The 20,054-nt window shown below is 42.5% G+C and overlaps 1 protein-coding gene across 2 annotated transcripts in view; it reads left to right on the top strand.

Annotated features, from left to right (window-relative positions):
• The window catches only part of PLEKHM1 (pleckstrin homology and RUN domain containing M1), a 58,164-nt gene that overhangs the window by 32,297 nt on the left and 5,813 nt on the right, over positions 1-20,054 (top strand). The window contains exons 2-10 of one of the 2 annotated variants that reach the window (XM_083377073.1): positions 1,433-1,528; positions 6,462-6,703; positions 7,390-8,028; positions 8,881-9,298; positions 11,789-12,029; positions 12,200-13,120; positions 16,118-16,263; positions 17,239-17,432; positions 18,399-18,462. In XM_083377073.1, coding sequence (XP_083233199.1) covers positions 1,475-1,528; positions 6,462-6,703; positions 7,390-8,028; positions 8,881-9,298; positions 11,789-12,029; positions 12,200-13,120; positions 16,118-16,263; positions 17,239-17,432; positions 18,399-18,462 — 2,919 coding nt within the window. In that variant the 5' untranslated portion in view covers positions 1,433-1,474. Of the gene's footprint in view, positions 1-1,432; positions 1,529-6,461; positions 6,704-7,389; positions 8,029-8,880; positions 9,299-11,788; positions 12,030-12,199; positions 13,121-16,117; positions 16,264-17,238; positions 17,433-18,398; positions 18,463-20,054 lie in introns of those variants that run through there. The other variant, XM_083377074.1, reaches the window with a different exon arrangement.

Raw genomic sequence — 20,054 nt, 5'->3', positions numbered from 1 at the left:
AATTGCTAAGGTGCCTTTCTGTGCAGAAAATCACTAGATTTCATTCAGAGATTTTCATAGCATTATGACTGGGGATGCTAAGTATTGAACTCAGCTTTTTGTTTGCAACGTAGCATTCTACCAGTGGATTATGGCCCCAATTTTTCCTGCACTGCTGGAAAATCAACCTATCACCAGTTAATTCTACTGTGAATATATTTTAGGAAAAGGGGAGGGGAATATTCCTAAAAGCCCATCCAGTGACTCAACTAGGATGGGATTTTAATTTGGATTTGTGAGGTTCCAAAGATGTGACCACTATGCTACATTATAATGTTGTTGTCCATGGAAGAAAATCTAGTCTGTACAAATATGAAGAGGTGAAGGTTCTCTCCATCTATAGGAGGTCAGAGTTTAAAAGAAATTCACCCTGTGGATGCTGTGCTCTGCTTTTAAAACTGCAATGTTCAGAGTTCAGGAAGTCTTGTGACAAAATCAGTTTCAAAACCAGGAGCTTATTTTCTCCATTCTACCCCTACTTCAGAGGAGCAATGCAGTTTTTGCCCTTGGTCTCCTGAGCCTCCATGACCCTATTCAGACAATCCACCCACCTCTGGTGTTTGAGCATTAATTATATCAGTTTGGGTTTTGCTTTATGGTGGAAAAGAGTTGCTAATGTGCTGGGGTGAAGCTGTAGTTACTGGTAAGTGGGCTTCAGAGGAAATGAAATAAAGGGAGGGAAAGAAGGAAAAGAATTGTAATATAATAAGAAATGTAACACTTTGCTAAGTATTGTGGGGAATCAAGTTCCCAGGAACTTTGGAGAAGTCTTTGGAAATATATTTACACATATCCAAATCTAGACAAGTGATGAAATTTGAGGTGGTGAAACAAATTTTATTACTGGTTGTATTTTGGGATAAGCTATATAGGGCATTTGCTTGAGTCACCTGGAATTGTTGCTTCATAAATGTGTTTCCGTGGCTAACTTGTGTTCTGCTTATAATGTTGTGGCACCTGCGTGTTTTTAGGCCAGTTTCTTTTGTTCTTCTTAAGGGAGAGAGGAATTATTATTGACCATTATAGGCTTTATTAAGAAGACCCAAAAGGTTGTCTAATCAAGCAGTCAGTAATAAACCAGGGTTTTTTTTAGTCATTACCATCATGGAAAATATTTCTTTTTATATTCCTCACAAATAGAGATGCCTCTGTCACCACTCAGCAAACCTAACTTGTGGGAATCATGAGAAGAAAAATTGCTGGAAGGGCAGTTGGAAAGATCTTGCAAACTGTTTTTTCCCCACCCATACTCAAATATTTATTCAGTCACCAATATCTACTTTTGAGTAAATAAGTAGGAAAGTGACAAATAGCCTAGACTACTTATCAGCAATTTTGATTTGCTTATGGTGGTCTCTGGTGAAAATTCTACTCTATGTTTATTTTTCCTCAGGTTATCATGTGATGTAAGTGTGAGACAGAAGCAAAGATAAACATGCATTCCAACCACACAACTAGGAATGGCTGCCGAATACAGGAGGTTATGCAGGTGAATATAGATTCCTGAATTCATATCTGGAAATAAGGCTTTTGGGTGTAGGGACTCATATTCAGTAGGTGGAAGAAAGTTGTCCGATTAAAGAGCTGAGTTTAACATGGAAATGGTATAATTTCTATGGATAATTAGTTCTCAACTTACAACCGTTTGTTAAGTGAACATTCAAAGTTACAATAGTACTGAAAATATGACCAATGAATGATTTTCACATTTAAAACCATTGCAGCATCCCCATGGTCACATGATCAAGATTTCAGCATTTGGCAACTGGCATGTCCTTATGACAGTTGTGTTGTCTTGAGGTCATATGATCACTGTTTGTAACCTTCCCAGCTGGCTTCTGACAAGCAAAATCAGTGGGGGAAGTCAGATTTGCTTTAAAAAAACCACAGTGAGTCACTTAACAATTATGGCAAAAAAATTTGTAAAGGGATGTGCAACTCACTTAACTAATATATTGCTTAGCAACAGAAACTGTGGGTCGTACATTGAGCACTATCAAATGGGTCGTAAATCGAACACTATCTGTATACTATAATTCCTTTCTGCCCTATCAAAAGAGGCTGCTATTTCTGTCAATTATACATAATTCAGTTTTAGAATTCTGTTCTAGGATTTATTCTGACACCACACATTGGGTCACCTTCCATTTTTCAAAGCAAAGCTCAACATTATATTATTGGTAGTTATTAATATCAGTTGGTACTAATTGGTATTGATAATTGGTAACTGTTCTTTAATTTTCTTATAATCCAATTAGTACCTTCATTTATTTTCCCCTAAAACCCATCTTCATTATCCAAACCACCTTTTTTACAACACTATTATTAGGGGTCCTTGGTGCTTTCTGAACTTGGTTGTTTTCTTGCGGAGGTTTCATCTAGATAACATTTCTGCTAGTAAGGAGTGGGGCTTGCTCTCATTCTAGTGGTTTATCCTGTCAGTGTTGTTGATGGCCTTGGAGGTTCTTTTGTTGAGCTGTTTACTTTTGGCTTGTTTGCAGTTCTTTGATTGAAGTATTGTTTACTTGATTGTTGGTCTGATGTTAATCTTGGAGTTAACCTATGCTCATTTGGGTGCTGATTGCTGGTGGGGAGGTTTTTCAGTCTTATTCCTTTATTTGGCTTGTTGATTGTCTCTTTTGAATAGTACAGGTAGTCCTCGAGTTACAAATGTAATGGAGCCTGTCCATTCCATTCGTAACTCGAGGATTTGTAGTAATGAATCTCATACGGTGAACGTGATTCACTTCCAGCTCTTGCCCACACATTCGCTAATTTAATGCATGGGCAAATGCATGGTTTGTTAAGTGAACATGAAGTATTTCAGGGTGGGGAAGGCCATATGGGGGCCTAGTGCTTCTGACCACCCAAGGCCTCCCCGGACCCACTAAAATACAGTGGGACAAAAAAGTATTTAGTCAGCCACCAATTGTGCAAGTTCTCCCACTTAAAAAGATGAGAGAGGCCTGTAATTTTCATCATAGGTATACCTCAACTATGAGAGACAAAATGGGGGGAAAGAATCCAGGAAATCACATTGTAGGATTTCTAATGAATTAATTTGTACATTCCTCGGTAAAATAAGTATTTGGTCACGTACAAACAAGCAAGATTTCTGGCTCTCACAGACCTGTAACTTCTTCTTTAAGAGGCTCCTCTGTCCTCCACTCGTTACCTGTATGAATGGCACCTGGTTGAACTTGTTATCAGTATAAAAGACACCAGTCCACAACCTCAAACAGTCACACTCCAAGCTCCACTATGGCCAAGACCAAAGAGCTGTTGAAGGACACTAGAAACAAAATTGTAGACCTGCACCATGCTGGGAAGACTGAATGTGCAATAGGCAAGCAGCTTGGTGTGAAGAAATCAACTGTGGGAGCAATTATTAGAAAATGGAAGACATTCAAGACCACTGATAATCTCCCTCGTTCTGGGGCTCCACGCAAGATCTCACCCCGTAGGGTCAAAATGATCACAAGAACGGTGAGCAAAAATCCCAGAACCACATAGGGGTACCTAGTGAATGACCTGCAGAGAGCTGGGACCAAAGTAACAAAGGCTACCATCAGTAACAAACTACGCCGCCAGGGACTCAAATCCTGCAGTGCCAGACGTGTCCCCTTGCTTAAGGCAGTACATGTCCGGGCCCGTCTGAAGTTTGCTAGAGAGCATTTGGATGATCCAGAACAGGATTGGGAGAATGTCATATGGTCAGATGAAACCAAAGTAGAACTTTTTGGTAAAACTCAACTCGTCATGTTTGGAGGAGAACGAATGCTGAGTTGCATCCAAAGAACACAATACCTGTTGTGATTCAGGGTCAGCCTGTGGGTTTGGCAGTTGGGTCGGATGACTCAGAGGAGGAGGAGGACGGGGGTGTTGAAGAGCTTGATGAGAGTCCTCAGCCAGGCCCCTCTCATCTGGTCATGACGCAGACCCAGCTGTGTGAGCCTGACAGCGTGGATGAAGATGACCCACAGCTGGCCCTGTTCAAGGACGCCCGACGCAGGAGGCAGTTAATCAGGAGTAAACAGAGGAAGGCAATGGGGCTCCTCGGAAGGAGGCAGAGAGAAGCCATGCCCTGAACTGTATTTAAGGGGGAATGCATGGGAGGGCTGGTTTGCTGAAGGCAACAGCTTGAAAAGCTCCTGTTTCTTGGTTTGTGTCTTGTTCTATTTGTTTTTGTAGCAATAAATTTGGCAGGCGTAATTCCAGCCTCTTGCCTTCTTGTAAAAGGGGTTGTCCCTGCTTTTTCTGCAAGGCCGGTAGCAGGCTGGTACAGAACAATACCTACTGTGAAGCATGGGGGTGGAAACATCATGCTTTGGGGCTGTTTTTCTGCCAAGGGACCAGCATGACTGATCCGTGTAAAGGAAAGAATGAATGGGGCCATGTATCGTGAGATTTTGAGTGAAAAGCTCTTTCCATCAGCAAGGGCATTGAAGATGAAACGTGGCTGGGTCTTTCAGCATGACAATGATCCCAAACACACCGCCCGGGCAACGAAGGAGTGGCTTCGTAAGAAGCATTTCAAGGTTCTGGAGTGGCTTAGCCAGTCTCCAGATCTCAACCCCATAGAAAACCTTTGGAGGGAGTTGAAAGTCCGTGTTGCCCAGCGACAGCCCCAAAACATCACTGCTGTAGAGGAGATCTGCATGGAGGAATGGGCCAAAATACCAGCAACAGTGTGTGCAAACCTTGTGAAGACTTACAGAAAACGTTTGACCTCTGTCATTGCCAACAAAGGGTGTATAACAAAGTATTGAGATGAACTTTTGTTATTGACCAAATATTTATTTTCCACCATAATTTGCAAATAAATTCGTTAGAAATCCTACAATGTGATTTCCTGGATTCTTTCCCCCCATTTTGTCTCTCATAGTTGAGGTATACCTATGATGAAAATTACAGGCCTCTCTCATCTTTTTAAGTGGGAGAACTTGCACAATTGGTGGCTGACTAAATATGTTTTTGTCCCACTGTACCCTTCCCTGAGAGCCCACAAGTGCTTCCCCACATCCTGCTGCACCAGGTACTTACCTTGTGAAGATATGAGTCCTCTCCAGCCTCTGTTTCTTTCTCTCCTCCCGGCAAGAGCAGAAGGAGGCCTCCGAGGCCCAGAATGGACCTCCAGAAGTATGTGGCTGCCTCCCTGGCCTCCGTACTGGACCTTGGAAGCCTGGAGGAGGCCTCCAAGGCCCAGAACAGGCCTTCAGAGCCCCACTGAAGCATCCCCCAGCGTCATTTCCAGGCAGCAGCAGCTCAGAAAAAACCTCTGACGCCCAGATGAGGCCTTTGGAGCCATGCTGAAGCATCCCTCGGCTTTCTTTCTGGGTGACAGCGGCCCAGAAAAGGCCTCCGAGACCCAGATTGGGCCTTTGGAGCCCTGCTGAAGTGTTCCCCGGCGTCCTTTCCAGGTGGCAACAGTCCAGAAAAGGCCTCCAACACCTGGAAATGAAACCAGGGGACGCTTCAGTGGGTTTCCGAGGCCTGATCCAGATGTCAAAGACCTTTTCTGGGCCACTGTCACCCAGAAAGGAGGCCAGGGGATGCTTCAGCGGGGCTGCTATATACTAGCACTGATGATGTTAGCTAGTTTGGGTAATGAAACAAAACAAAAAAAAACAACCAAATTCAGAGAGCACCAAGGCCCCTCATTCCAACCCTGAGCTACAAATATTCTCCTTTATTAGTGCAACACTATTATGTTATTGGCCTTCAAGATTAAGATAGAGGAAAACAAGGAAAACTGCAATATGAGGTTACAGTGTGAACAGGAAAAATTAGGTGCAATTACAAAATTTATCTTCCCTCTCCTGCCATTTTTTTTCTTGCCTGTCAATAAAAATAACTGGTTTTCCAATAGAAGAAAACTTATGAATTGTACTGGAACTTAGGAAAGAAGTGGAAGCTCCTTAAAACATGTTGCTCAAAGGGTTATTTTAAAAGTCAGACCTAAGTAAAGCGTTTTGCATAACTTGAAAGTGTAAATATTGGAAATAATGCTTTTAGGCTACATCAACCTTAAGATAATAAGAGACAGGGATTCTGGCTCTTATTGAAATGTCTTTAATCAGCCTCCTGTCTTTTGCTTCAAGGGATAATACATAATATAATATTTTTTAAAAGTATTTTTATTATCTGAGACCAAAATTTTGAATATTTCCAAGTCTGTGCTGCATCAACATTAAAGCAAGTGTTCTGTTTCAAACAAGACTTGGTTTATTTGCTGCTATATTATTTTTCATATATTTTTTAATTTTTTAGCATCTTTCTTGAACTGCATTGCCCAGAGGTTACAAATATATTCGCCCATTGAGATTTGCCAGTGTTTGCATAGTATTAATATTAATTTGGAAGTGGGGTGCTTTATTTAATGTTGGTGCAACCTAAGACAACCTGTATTTATGTTACTTTAGTTGATCAAGAAGCAGCTGGTGAACTCCATCAAGGCCCTGCAGAAGCATTACGTGACCTCTGATGCTCTTGTAACAAGTGATGATGAAGATGCTAATACTCTTTGTTGTGTATTGGAGGCTGTGTTTGTACATGGTTTGAAGACTAAGCACATCAAAGCAGAGATTGGAGCAAAAGGGAAAAAACATGGAGGGCGCCTTCCTCAGCCAGTGTTTTGGACTCTGCTAAAATCTGTCACACACAGGTGAGACTGAGAAATGCTGCAATTTTGATTTGGGAAGTTACAATAGTGTCCAATGTTTATTTACATGGTGAGTATACAGTATAATGCAAGAATGAGATTTTTGGGTGCAGAAAATCATATGATGTGTGGAACGCTAGAGAACTTGTCTCTTCTTGTATGGGTTTAGTAGATAAAAAAGCCCCATGTTGTAATTATATGTGTCTCAGTTACCCCTTGATATGGCAGCAAAATGGCTTATAGGTTAAGATGTTAACTATGGTATTTCTGCCATAGTTCAGTAAAGACAGGTTTTAGACCTGAGTGTTGCATGATAGAATGAGCTTCCATCCTTGCCCTAGCTCCTGCCAACCTAGCCATTTGAAAGCATGCAGATGTGCTTAGATAAATAGATACCACTTCAGTGGGAAGGTAACAGCGTTCTATGACATAATGCTGGCCAAAAGACCACAGAAACATTTTTGACAGCACTGGCTCAATAGCCCTTGAAATGGAGACAAGGATGCCCGCTATTGTTGGCAATCCACAGGGACTCCTTTATCTTTTTACCTCCTGATGTTTTCATCAGACAAGAATGCATCAAACCCAACTTTTACCACCAGCCATAACCTTGCTTTCCCTTGCCTTTGGGAGCTGTCCTTTTAATAGATGTTGTGTTTTCCCCTTCCTGGCTATTTCTCCTTTTTCAGAAACATAATTTCTGAACTGGAAAACTTGGTCTTCATCAATACAGATGTGGGGCGTTGTCGTGCTTGGTTGAGGCTGGCTCTGAATGATGGCCTGATGGAGTGTTACCTAAAACTCTTGCTTCATGAAAAGTCTCAACTCTTTGAATATTATCATTCATCTGCTCTGCTTCTGGATACTGAGGAGGTTGAATTTCTCCTCAGCTATTTGCAGGGCTTATCTTCTTTGGCCTTTGACCTCTCCTATAAGTCAGCAATATTGAACGAGTGGACCCTCACACCTTTATCCTTGTCAGGCCTTTGCCCTGCCTGGGAACCATTGGACCCTCTTGTGGGGCTGGAGCCTCAAAGAACGGAGTCACTTAGTTCTCTCTCACAATCTTCTGGCTCTGATGAAGTTGAAGCTCACCCAGCCATCCTGCCTGTCCCTAAAAGTGAACAGGCAGATAAACTCACAGCTTCCAACTTGAGCATCAGCACAACTGGTTCCTCACAGCTCTCTTCCAGCTTTGATTCTGACATCCTTCTCCCAGCCAATTCTACCAGCACTCACAGCCCTGCTGAGGAGAAAGAGCCCATCTCCAATGACTCTGAATTGGAGATGACAACAGCAACAGCAGACTTGGACCAGGACCTCCAAGAGTGAGTATGCTAGTGCAACTGATATACACATATTTTAACTCTGCAAGTATTAAAGCAGACTTTTAGTGGGATTCAGCATAGTATTAAAATAATAATTCCTGGATTCTTAATAATGTGGTTGGCATGTCAATAAGGGAAATCAACCTGCATATCTTTTCTGCCTTTTTTCCAAGCCTAAAATAGAATGTTGTTTCTCCTATCATTAGTCCTGTTTCTGCGATTTTTCTTTGACCATATATGAGATGCTGACTTGGTCAAACAATCTTTCCATTTCATTCATGCAAGTGATCTGATTTTCTTTTCAGCATTTGAGTTACATCATAGAAGCATAAGCAGTAGTTCATGGGTTTTTTTACCACATGTTACATTATTTACAAATGTAAACATTGAAAGTGTTTAATGTTCTTATATAACAACAAGAGTTTATCGGTTATAGGTTTGACATTGGCACCATTTTCAGAGCTTGAGAAAGCTGTAGTCTTCTCTGGATGATTCACTCAGTAAATCCACAACTAAGGAGCAATTTGAACTCGTGGCCAGTTTCCTATATATTTTGTCTGCAACTAGAAGCTTCGCTCTCAAAATACTTTGTATAATGGATATTTACCTTGTCAATTCTAATCCTTTAGACCAACTTAACACATAGTATAAAGCATAGTATAACACATGTATTAAAACAGTTTATTTTTATGCTTGAAAGAGCAAGTTAACAGTTATTGAATGCGTTGAATAATATGTGACTAACCTCAGTCATCTTTGATACTTTATCTCTGGACTCCATGTGGTACATTGAGAGATAGAATTACTGGAGATGATCTTGCAAATGTTTTAATTTTTTATATTTCTTTCTAGAGTGTTAGCAGAATTTACCAGGACAGAGAGAAAGTTGGAATCTGTAGGAGTTCATGAAGCACACATCGTCTCTCAGTCTTCCCCACCAGAGTGCCCCTGCCCTGCCACCAGTTTCTGCACTGTGCACCTTCCTCATACTGTACTGGCAAAAGGCCCTGTTGACATCATGCTACCTGCAATAATGATAAATTCACAGCCTCCCAATTTACCTAAGACTGGCGAATCTGTTAGTAGTACCAGTGTCCAACAGACCTCTATGCTAGCCACAATAATTGTGACCAAAGAACCTGTGGATGTGTCCCAAATTCATTGCAACAAGAGAGGAGCTAAAAGCCGGACCAATGAAGTCAATGATTATGAAGGAAGCTTCCCAGGAACAGACCAGCTTCTTTCACCAATCTCACCAGTGGTCTGCCCTGTAAGAATTACTTGTTTTGTTCTGTTGTGGTTTTGCTTGTTTTTGCAGCTTCTGGAGCTCTTTCTGGCCACATTGCCAAAAACTGCCAAAAGAGTCAGTCTAGTTCTCTATTGTTTTGAAGTGGGGAACTTCAGTTAGTGTAATTCTAGAGTAAGCTTAAAGGGACGCGGTGGCTCAGTGGGTTAGGACGCTGAGCTTGTCGATCAGAAGATCTGCAGTTTGGCGGGTCGAATCCCGAGTGCCGTGTAGCAGAGTGAGCGCCTGTTACTCGTCCCAGCTTCTGCCAACCTAGCAGTTCGAAAGCACGTAAAAAAATGCAAGTAGAAAAATAGGGACCACTATGGTGGGAAGGTAACAGCATTCCGTGCGCCTTTGGCGTCTAGTCATGCCGGCCACATGACCACGGAGACGTCCTCAGACAAGCACTGGCTCTTCGGCTTTGAAACGGAGATGAGCACCGGCCCCTAGAGTCGGAAACGACTAGCACACGTGTGCGGGGGAACCTTTACCTTTACCTTTAGAATAAGCTTAGGATGGTTTTTAAAAATAAGCTTAATATAGCAAAGAAATCCGGGCTTGTCTGGCTTGCCTTGTCTAATGAGGCTTTTGGCTCTCCTCAAATAATAAAGTGGTCCTTGGCCATCCTTTGTATTTCTGCCATAGTTCAGTAAGTTCTGGAAGGCTATTTATGTTGCCAAAATTTGTACATGAGGCATGCCAAATAGACCTTAATTTTCAGTGCCCTCCCAAAAGCATTATTTTTTTAAAAAAAGTTTTTTTGAATCTGCCTCAAGCAGCCCATTGGAAGTTGAGCCAGTTGTCTATCATGAAATGTTAACTCAATGTTTGGGGACCTGAGAACTCCCTACATATTTTTTTAAATTTGTATTTATTGAGCTATGATTAACAAACACTATCAGGTAATTAAATTAACATAAATCCAAGATAAAAAAGAAAACTACAAACAAATCTACTAAAATGCAAATAGACACTATACCTGCACAGATTTACCATACATGTAAAGTATTACCATATTTATATTATTACTCTTTTATAAAGATGAGAAATAGCAAATCCTGTCACATTCACCAGCTATGGGCCTCACAACGAATGTATGATGTTGATCAAGAAGTTCCTTTACAGTTCCAGAAATGCTTTTCCTGCAGCTTCACTGAAACTTCCTGTCCTTGGCTTTATTTCCTCTAGTTACAGTGCCTTATTCCTGCTTTGAGCTAGTCTGTATGTCATATATAATAAGAAGTGATGTCACCTTTCCAAGATCACTTTTCCCAAATATCACCTATCTAGTCCACTTACATCCAGAAGAAAGACTATGGAATACTCTTGTAAGACAGTGTCTACTATTTTCCCAGCCATTCCCAAATTTCTCTAAAAATGACTCCTGATAATATGAAAATTTAGATTTAGAACTAGATTTAGATTTCAGGTTTGCTTATATTTCTGTGTGTGTATGCATGTGTTTAAATTGTTCAAAATTAATAGAATTTTAAAAATCAAATGCTGATGCCATGGTTCCGATAGATGAAACCAATTAAAAGATCTTCAAGGCAAGGATTTCTTCCTTAAAGAACATTTTATTCAGGAAACAAAGTATCGGCACTTACATAGTTGAACCCAAGACTAAAGTTCCCTCCCTCTGATACAAAGTAACAAGTTGCAGTTCCCACCCCAGAAAGGCTGTCATAAATCACATTCACCAATTAATCTAAAATCCTCCCCACTTTACAGTGCCAAAACTTTATCTAAAATTGACCTTGAAGCTCACCTAGCTGCAGTTGTTTAGGCTTACTTGAAAAGCTCAAGCATTCCTCCCATCCCCTCTTCTACATCTGAGAATCCCAAGCAACAGAAAAAGCACAAGTAAAGTGAAAGGTAAAATGGCTGCAATTTCTTAATTGTCACAGTGTTGACATCTGATTTGTCACAGGCTGAATTTTTTAAATCAGGTTGTTTAAATTGGTTGACCATTTTTCTTGGTGCTTTAAATTGTAGGTTTGGATCATGTTTTTTTAGCTGATCAGTCCATCTGAAGACAGTAATGATAATAACCTGTACTTAGAGTGCAAGGTCTCAGACCAAGTCACTCAGTATAATACTCAATTAGAAGATGGCTGCTTTGCTCGTCACTTGCAAGAAAAAGCTCTCAAAAGAATATTGCTATTATCGAAATTGATTTTTATTTCTATTTAAATCTAGTAAAGCTCAGAATCATTCCACCATTCTTTCCACATTTATTAATCACCATACTTCTTTTCATTTATTCTTGCTTCCCATCTAGGCCTCAGCTCCATTTGATCTGAGCTATGTCAAAAGTAAATGCATGATAGCCATAAGAGAAGGCTGTCCTGCTAAGGACAATTTATTATTTTCTTGCATCAGCCCAGCTGCTTGAATTCAGTAAACTTAGAGCCAGAAGAATAGCTTGTTTGGGTAATAGCACAAATGTTATCTTTTGTTACTTCCCAACAGAAAAGAAGCTGGATCACTGAGGATGATTTTTACCTTCCTTCCCCTCCTGAGGAAACAGAAAAAAGATTCCCCAGTTCTCCCAGTACCTCACTAGAGAGGCTTACCTGTAGCCAAGCTGCTATGCCACTGAGAGTCCCAGATCAAGGCAAGCTCTCTGTATCCTCAGCAGAACTCAGCAAACCCAAACTGTCTCCTGAGAGGGAGCTGAAGGGCTTTAGTGTTGTTCATCGGAGAGAAATAGGTAACGTGTTTTGACTAAGGGAGAAAAGATGAAGTGGAATGGGAGGAGAGATTTCTATTGTGGTTAGAAGAATTTATAGTAATGGAAGCATCATCCATTTTGCTGCTTTACAGAAGTGTCACTTGTGCTAGAGAGTGCATAAAGCTATTCCTCTCTCGTTCCACTTGTAGGTCTTTCCAATCCATTTCGGGGTCTGCTGAAGTTGGGGACTCTGGAACGTCGAGGAGCTCTGGGCATTTGGAAGGAGTTTTTCTGTGAGCTCTCACCTCTAGAGTTGCGGCTATTTGTAGACTGTGAGGAGCGAGTATGTGTAGAAAACTATTCTCTGCTGAGATGTGAGCCCTTAGGACGGGCTCACAGTGATGGGCGCTTTGAGCTGGTCTTTTCCAACAAACGATTGTGTCTTCGGGCTTCCTCTCGGGATGAAGCAGAGGACTGGTTGGACCGGCTGCATGAGGCCCTAAAAAAGTTTAGGCTACAGAAGGATGAAGGTTGGGAAACTCTAGAGTGCCCTGAGGCTGCAGAGGATTCTGAGGATTTCTTCGGAGGTGGACCGCCTGGTGACTTGCCTTCCTTCTCGGTGTACAGTAGAACTGGCCCAACTGAGTTGGACTGGTCATGTGCCTTGAAACCTGAGCTAGATGCAGTCAAGGAATCTGTCCTGTACATGGAAGTTGAGAAAGCATGGGTCCCTTTGGTGTTCTCCCTGTCCTTAGAAGCCTTGAAATGCTTCAAAGCCAGAAATGATAAAAAGATACTGAGCAACAGCTTTGGAATTGAGACCATCCAAGACATCCTGCCAGATGTGAGCCTGGGTGGACCTTCATTCTTCAAGATCATCACTTCAAAAGCAGTGTTGAAGTTGAGAGCTGAGAACACAGAGGAGGCAACTGATTGGCGAGACCTGGTCCGCCGGGTGCTCATGTCCTACCTGGAAATGGCTGAGGAGGCCCTCACACTTGGAGGCCATCTGGATGGCAGTTCACAGGCAATCCTGAAGAATACTGTTAAGGAAAATGGATATTTGCTGCAGTATCTGGTTGCCATCCCCATGGAAAAAGGCCTGGACTGCCAAAGTTTCATATGTGCAGGTAGGCATGTATGGGATGCTTGCAAAAAGATAACTTACATCAAGCCTTTTTTTAATAATGTATTTTCTCTTCCAATTAAACAACTAAGATTGAGGATTTTACTTCTCCATTTGTAGTTTAATATGATTTTAGAACACAAGACGTTGCTGCTCATTGTTATTACAGTGTTAATATAAGTTCAGATTAATCGTGTAGTGGTAAGTTATTGAAATATGTAAGTCTTAAACATGTCATTATTACCATAAACCTTTGTTTCACTAGATCTCTTCAGTCTTCTAATGACTATATATTAATTTAACTAATAGAAATAACAAGAAATTCTTAAACTGGAATAACTGAAGGGAAGGGGGGGCAATCCTCAAATGTCTGATTGTTCTGGGGGGTTTTTTGTAATTGATTCATTTTGAATGCCAAAACCACACTTTGTTTTCAGGGCTATTTGCTCAAAAAGATGGTAAAGTAAAGCTTGAAAAATTTTAGAGGCGCATGCATAGATTATTGGAAGTGACTAATTAGCATAAATTCATCTCTGGCTCAGTGAAAAGCTGGTCTATTTACTGTTCAGAGGTTGTAAGTACACAGGAAGAAAGATGTAAGAAAGTCAGACAATGTGTGACAGACAGGTCTTATGAGCAAATGCAGTTTGTGAAGCCAGCTGCTGATATCGTTCTCTAATTCATAATCTTCACTGTCATCACTAAATAGACCATAGACTAATCTACTTGTTGACTTGACTGCACTTTTCTCTGTTTGTTTGTTTGAATGAATAATGAATTTCTTTGCTTACATTGGACTACTCTTGTATCTGTAATTATTCAACAAATATCCAGTTTTTGCAATTTGGATAACTGGGAAATGTCCAAGAATCCTTCAGTATAGAGTTCAGTCTAGAAACAAGATAGTGCTTATGAGCCTCTCACAATGAAATGCAGGAATTTCTATTGGACAGAAAATATGGGAATCCATTTTACTCCCAAGATAATAATAATGCAAAATATGCTTCTATGAAAGATCAGGCCACATTTCCTGATTTCTGAAAAGATCTTTCTTTCCAGCCACAGATTAGAACAGTAATTATATTTCTACCTACCGTATTTTCCGGCGTATAAGGTGACCCGGCGTATAAGACGACCCCCTACTTTTCATGTTAAATTATAGGGTTTGGGCTAATAATATTTCACTTCCTGGCACACAATCTGCATATTAACAACTCGTTTAGTGTTAGTACCCTTTTTTTATAAGTGCCACGATGTTGCTAAAATAAAAGAGGTAAACTTCGTGACCCTCCCAGCCCGTGCATAAAACAGAAATGAAAAGGCTTAAGCCTTTCTGTTCCCAAATACCAAGGTTTCCCCCGAGTTTTGCGCGGTTAAACAAACGGCATTTGCGTATTAATGTTTCTCCACGGAGCACAAAATTCACCCGAATTAAGGAAAGTGGGGAGCTAAAGAATCTGGGGCTACAGGGGATACCTCTGGCACGACAGGCAACCCTGGGAAACACGAGGACTGTAGCGGCACGCTCAGTTTGCACAATCCGATCCAGAAAGCGCCCGGAGGCTCCTTCATTACTTCTAACTGCAGAATGTCTCCACGTCCCGCCCGCCTTGCCTTTTAAACCCCGCCCCCTTTTCCCCTGTAACGTTTCTCTGCTCCGCCTGCTCTGTGATTTGCCCAGCTTTGCTCCTTCCCCGCCAAATGGGCGCCTCGCCTTCTTTTCTCTCAGCTCTCTCGCCTGGTGCGCTGCTGCTCTCAGTTCCGCACTCCGTGACCGGGCAAGCAATTCTTCTGGTTGGCGCGAGTCAGGCGGTGCCTCGGTGGGAGCAAAGGTGCTCCCTTCCTACGGTCGAGCAGGGCGCCTCTGGGGACTGCCTGCCCCTCCTCTCATCGGGGACCTGACGGCCAGCATTGGAGGTGCTAGCATGGCCAGTCCTAGAGAGAGCAATGGCGGCAGCTGCAGTAGCCGCCCCAGAAGCTGATGAGAGTTTGCCCTCCTTCGCCGTTCGCCATCAGCCGCTTTACCACGGGTCGCCATGCCTACCTCCATTCACCCAGAGATCCCGCCGCCCAGCAGAAAAGAGAAAAGATCCGAGAGGTATTTTTCCGGCGTATAAGACGACTCGGCGTATAAGACGACCCCCCAACCTTTGAGGTGATTTTCATGGGTTAAAAAGTCATCTTATACGCCGGAAAATACGGTACTAAAATCAAAATAATAAATTGTTCTGTTCCAAAACAGTTTTGGCCTTGACCTTTCTTTATGGTAAAAAAAAAGAATACCACAGGAAAAAGGAGGGTTCTTAAAAATATATTGATGTGTAATAAAGGCAGGTGAGCTTAAATGGACTCCAGAAGATGGTAGAGGACAGGAAGGCCTGGAGGAACATTGTCCATAGGGTTGCGATGGTTCGGACACAACTTCGCAGCTAACAACAACAAATAAAGGCAGGAGATCTCTCTCTCTCTCTCTCTCTCTCTCTCTCTCTCTCTCTCTCTCTGTGTGTGTGTGTGTGTGTGTGTGTACACACATATTACACACACAGGCACATCCATGCTTGAGAAACACAGATCTAGAGATAAGGCCAAGCAATAGCTGATTTCTCAGCTTTGATTCAATTCTAATATCTTCCTGTTACTATAGGCCAGGGGTCCCCAACCCCCGGTCTGTGGACCAGTACCGGTCTGTGGCATGCCAGCAACCGGTCTGCACAAACAAGCAAAGCCCCATCCATGGGATGCAGGCAACACACAAAACCACACATCCTCCCATCTGTGGAAAAACCTCTCTCCACGGAACCAGTCCTTGGTGCCTAAAAGATTGGGGACCTCTGCTATAGGCAGTGGCCTAGTCAGTAAATGGATTATGGGAACAGAAAACTGACTTCTTTGGAGACAGCAATTGGGGAATAGGCTGTTTAAATGCAAAAGCTTCTCCAATAACCAGGAGTCAGATTCTGGCAATTTAAGATATCCTTAATGTTTTGTCTTTCCTTTCCAGGCTGCTCCAGGCAGATTGGCTTCTACTTTGTGAAGCCTAAGCTGTGTTCATTCACTGGCCTCTATTTCTGTGACAATTGCCACCAAGATGAAGAGTCTGTGATACCTTCACGTCTAATTCATAACTGGGATCTTTCCAGATATCCGGTATGCCTAGTTATGGGGGGAGGGGACATAGAGTATATAAGCTCTGTTTGTGAAATTGTCTCTTTTAAATCCCAGCCATATAACTATAGTCACAAAATGATTGTTTTCTTCATTATGAAAGAGAAAAGCTTGAGGGTTCTGTGCGCCTTTGGCGTCTAGTCATGCCGGCCACATGACCACGGAGACGTCCTTGGACATAGGGCTGGCTCTTCGGGCTTTGAAACGGAGATGAGCACCGGCCCCTAGAGTCGGAAACAACTAGCATGTATGTGTGGGGGAACCTTTACTCCTTTGTGTCCTAGCTGCATTGTAAGTTAGCTCAGATAGATGCAGGTTTGAGTCCTGAGTCCCTAGGGAGAAGGGCGGTATAGAAATCCAATAAAACTAAAACTAAAACTAAAAAGAGACTAGCAAAATTTGACCGTCCCTCCCTCCGAGTGTTTCTCCTCCTCCCCAGTGCTTGCTGGGGAATTTGGGGAACCAGACTCCACGCATTTTAAATTTGTTAAGGTTGAGAAACACTGATTTAGCTCAAGATGACAGGGACCATAAAGTGTGAAATCTATGGGCAAGGTGGCATTCTGATTAGGATTTTTCAATTTGTGAGCTGCTACTCTTTTTTTTTTAATATATCCCCTATGGCCAAGCTCAGTAAACAGAAAAAGTATAATTTTCTCAAGACACAATCTTAGTTCTCAGAACACAAACTCAGCTATTTTCATTTCTCTTCCTTTTTATTATTATAAACTGTCTGGAGTAGTCCCACAGCGAGATGGGCAGCAATTAATTAATTAATTAATTAATTAATTAATTACAGAAACAAACAAACTTCCAGCTCAGATTATAAGAAGGTACTTAGTAGAAAGTGAGCCAGTGAGAATTCCTTTTTATAACTTATAATATTCTTTTGCATGGCTTTCCTAGATGTCACTCAGGGGCTTTTACAGACCATTCTCATTTTGTTGTCTCTGTCAGATTTGTTGCCAGGCTCTGAAATTCCTAGCTAAAATTCAAAATCAACCTTTGATTGACCTGAAGCTGGTGAATGAAACCCTCTATGACCATGTAGAGCAAATGAGACAGATTTTTCAAAATCGTGAGCAGCTGAAGCTACTGGGTGATTACCTTGTCCTTTGTCGCAGTGGCGCCCTGAAGGAGATCAATAAGAGGTGAGTCAAAGGCATAAGAGGCCCTTCTCCAAATCAGTATATTAATCTGAATTGATTCCAGCCTTTCAACACAAGGATAAGCAAGCATTCTGTTTCCAAATGCTGCTGGCTATTCAGTCAGAGATTGTATGTGGATATGGATGCACACAACCGCTTTTGCACCCCTTTCATCCATCAGATAGATACAGCTGCCTCCACAGAAAGCTTTTATGTACATGTTCTCAAGCTTATTGCCATCCTCATCACACATGATTACTCAGCAAGAGCAGTGGAATACTTTTGTTTCCATGTTGGCTGTTTTGGACGTAGCAGAATTCTAGTCTTCAGCTGTCCCTTTCTCTCTCTCTGTCTGAAAAGTGGTCTGGTCCCAAATGCATTCCAGAAACAGTGCAAGAGAGAGAGAAAAAGGAGAGACAAGTTGTTTCCATCTCTTCAAGTCAAGAGGATAGGGGCTTGTATTGGATGACACAGAAGACTCCTAGGGGTATTGTTGGATCTGGTTGTCCCAAACTTGAGTAATTGATATGTGTAAAGTGTACAATCTCATTGCAGAAAAAATGTTGCTAGAAAACTAAAGAAAAAATCTCAATGTATTAGTATCCAATTTGCCCCTGAGTACCATTAGTGTGTTTCCTGTGATCTCTGAGAAATGGAGAGAAACCAGCACAGGGATAGAGCAAGAGTGTAAGAAGTCAGTTTACCTGAGATCAAGAAATATGGGTCAAGTAAAAAATATATTGTGACACAACAGCTTGATAAAAGCAAGGATTGGAAGGAGAGGCAAACAATAAAAGAAGAATGAAGGAAAAAGCCTAAAGAGATCAGCATGTGTGCAGAAATGGAGCACAAGAGCGAGAAATGGATCAAGGGGTCTTGTTGCCTCATCAGGGTTTCATTTTATGTTGTATAAAACTCCTGGGCTACTGTGGAGAACAAATTTTAATATACTAATGTTGTTCTTTGAAGGCTTGACCACCGGCACTATCTCCTGGAATGTCCCCATAAATACAGTGTGGCTGACCTGAGGCAGGTAGGAGATCTGGAAAAAAGAAATGTTTCAATCTAGAGGCAAGTGGAAATTCAGTTCAAGAAAATATTACCCATTCCTTCATCCTCTAAGCCAGGGCTTTTCAACCTCTTCACCCATTGTACCACTTTTAGGATATGGCAACATCAGAGTACCACCAGTCGCCTAGCAAGGTGTCAAAACCTTGACCAAAAAAACCCCCAAAATGAAAAAAGTGATGAAGTACAGGTAGTCCTCGACTTACAACAGTTCTCTTAGTGACTGTTCAAAGTTACAATGGCACTGAAAAAAGTGCCCCCTAAGCCACAGCTGACAAAATGCCTGCCTGGCGGCGCTCTTCCTCCTGTCCAAGGTTTTCATTGTTGTGAGCATTTCTGTGGAGGATTGGCAGTGGGGGTGGGGTGAGGGTGTTTGGTTTTTATTCCCCCCCATCTGCTGGGTGGTTGCAGCAGGTTTTGGTCAGTTCACATGACCCTGGGACACTGTGATGGTCATAAATATGTTACCAAGCATCTGAATGTAAATCACAAGACTCTGGAGATGCTGCAGCATTCCAGTTGACCAGCACTTCTTCTGGGCTCAGAAGCACCAGGATCAGCGCTGAGCTCCAGCTGGAGCCTGGCGCTGATCCTGGTGCTTCCACTGAGCCCTGACAGCCCCGAAGAAGCGCTGATCCTGGTGCTTTCACTGAGCCCTGACAGCCCTGCAGCTCCAGCCATCTCTCGCTCAGGCTTGTGTGGTGCTGCCACCGGTTCAGCTCATTTCCCTCCCCCACCAACACTTTTCTAGGATGTTCACGTACCACCTGCCAGGTGCCAATGTACCAGAGGTGGTACCCATACCACTGGTTGAAAAGCCCTGCTCTAAGCTGGATTCCCCCAAATCACAGCCTAGCAGACTTCCCTACAGATAATTTGACACACCATGAATTGTTGCATCACTCAGTGTAGAGCAGTAAGCAAGAAACTTTTCAGAGCGAGTCTGTGCATGTTCAGATGCAATCTTTTCCTCTCATAACTTAGTCCTATCTGAAGAGTATAGCACAGACATGTCAAACACAAGGCCCGGGGGCCGGATCCGGCCCGCAAAGTGGTTTCATGTGGCCCCCGAAGCCATCCTGGAAACAGTGAGGAAACGGTCCCCGCTGCCTTGGCCCTGGTCCAGAGACCCTCAGATCTGTCCCACTCTTGCCCAGGCCCCCATAGGCACCCTTGATGCCAATGATGTAGAGCTGGCCATGCCCACCCAGTAGGCCATACGCACTCCAGCTGCGCCCACCCAGTAGGCCACGCCCACCCCGGCCATACCCACCCAGCCCCCCGAGGGCAACCACAATGCTGATGTGGCCCTCAATGAAATTGAGTTTGACACCCCTGGTATAGCAGCTCTCCAGGAATTCTCTGGCCCATTTGCTTCTGCTTACCATTTTTTCCCCCAGTACTGAATGTTGCAAAATTTTTGTTACCTGCACTGGATCTGCATTAACAGCTGCTAAAACGGTTTTAAACATAAGTATGCACAAAATGGAAAATCTAAGCTGTTACAATTTTAGAACAAATTGCTGTGTTCTAGAAGTTCTGCCAAGCCATTTTGGA

The sequence above is a fragment of the Vipera ursinii genome, assembly GCF_947247035.1.
Source record: "Vipera ursinii genome assembly, chromosome: Z".
Lineage (NCBI taxonomy): Eukaryota > Metazoa > Chordata > Lepidosauria > Squamata > Viperidae > Vipera > Vipera ursinii.
This window is presented reverse-complemented; position numbering and strand designations above follow the sequence as displayed.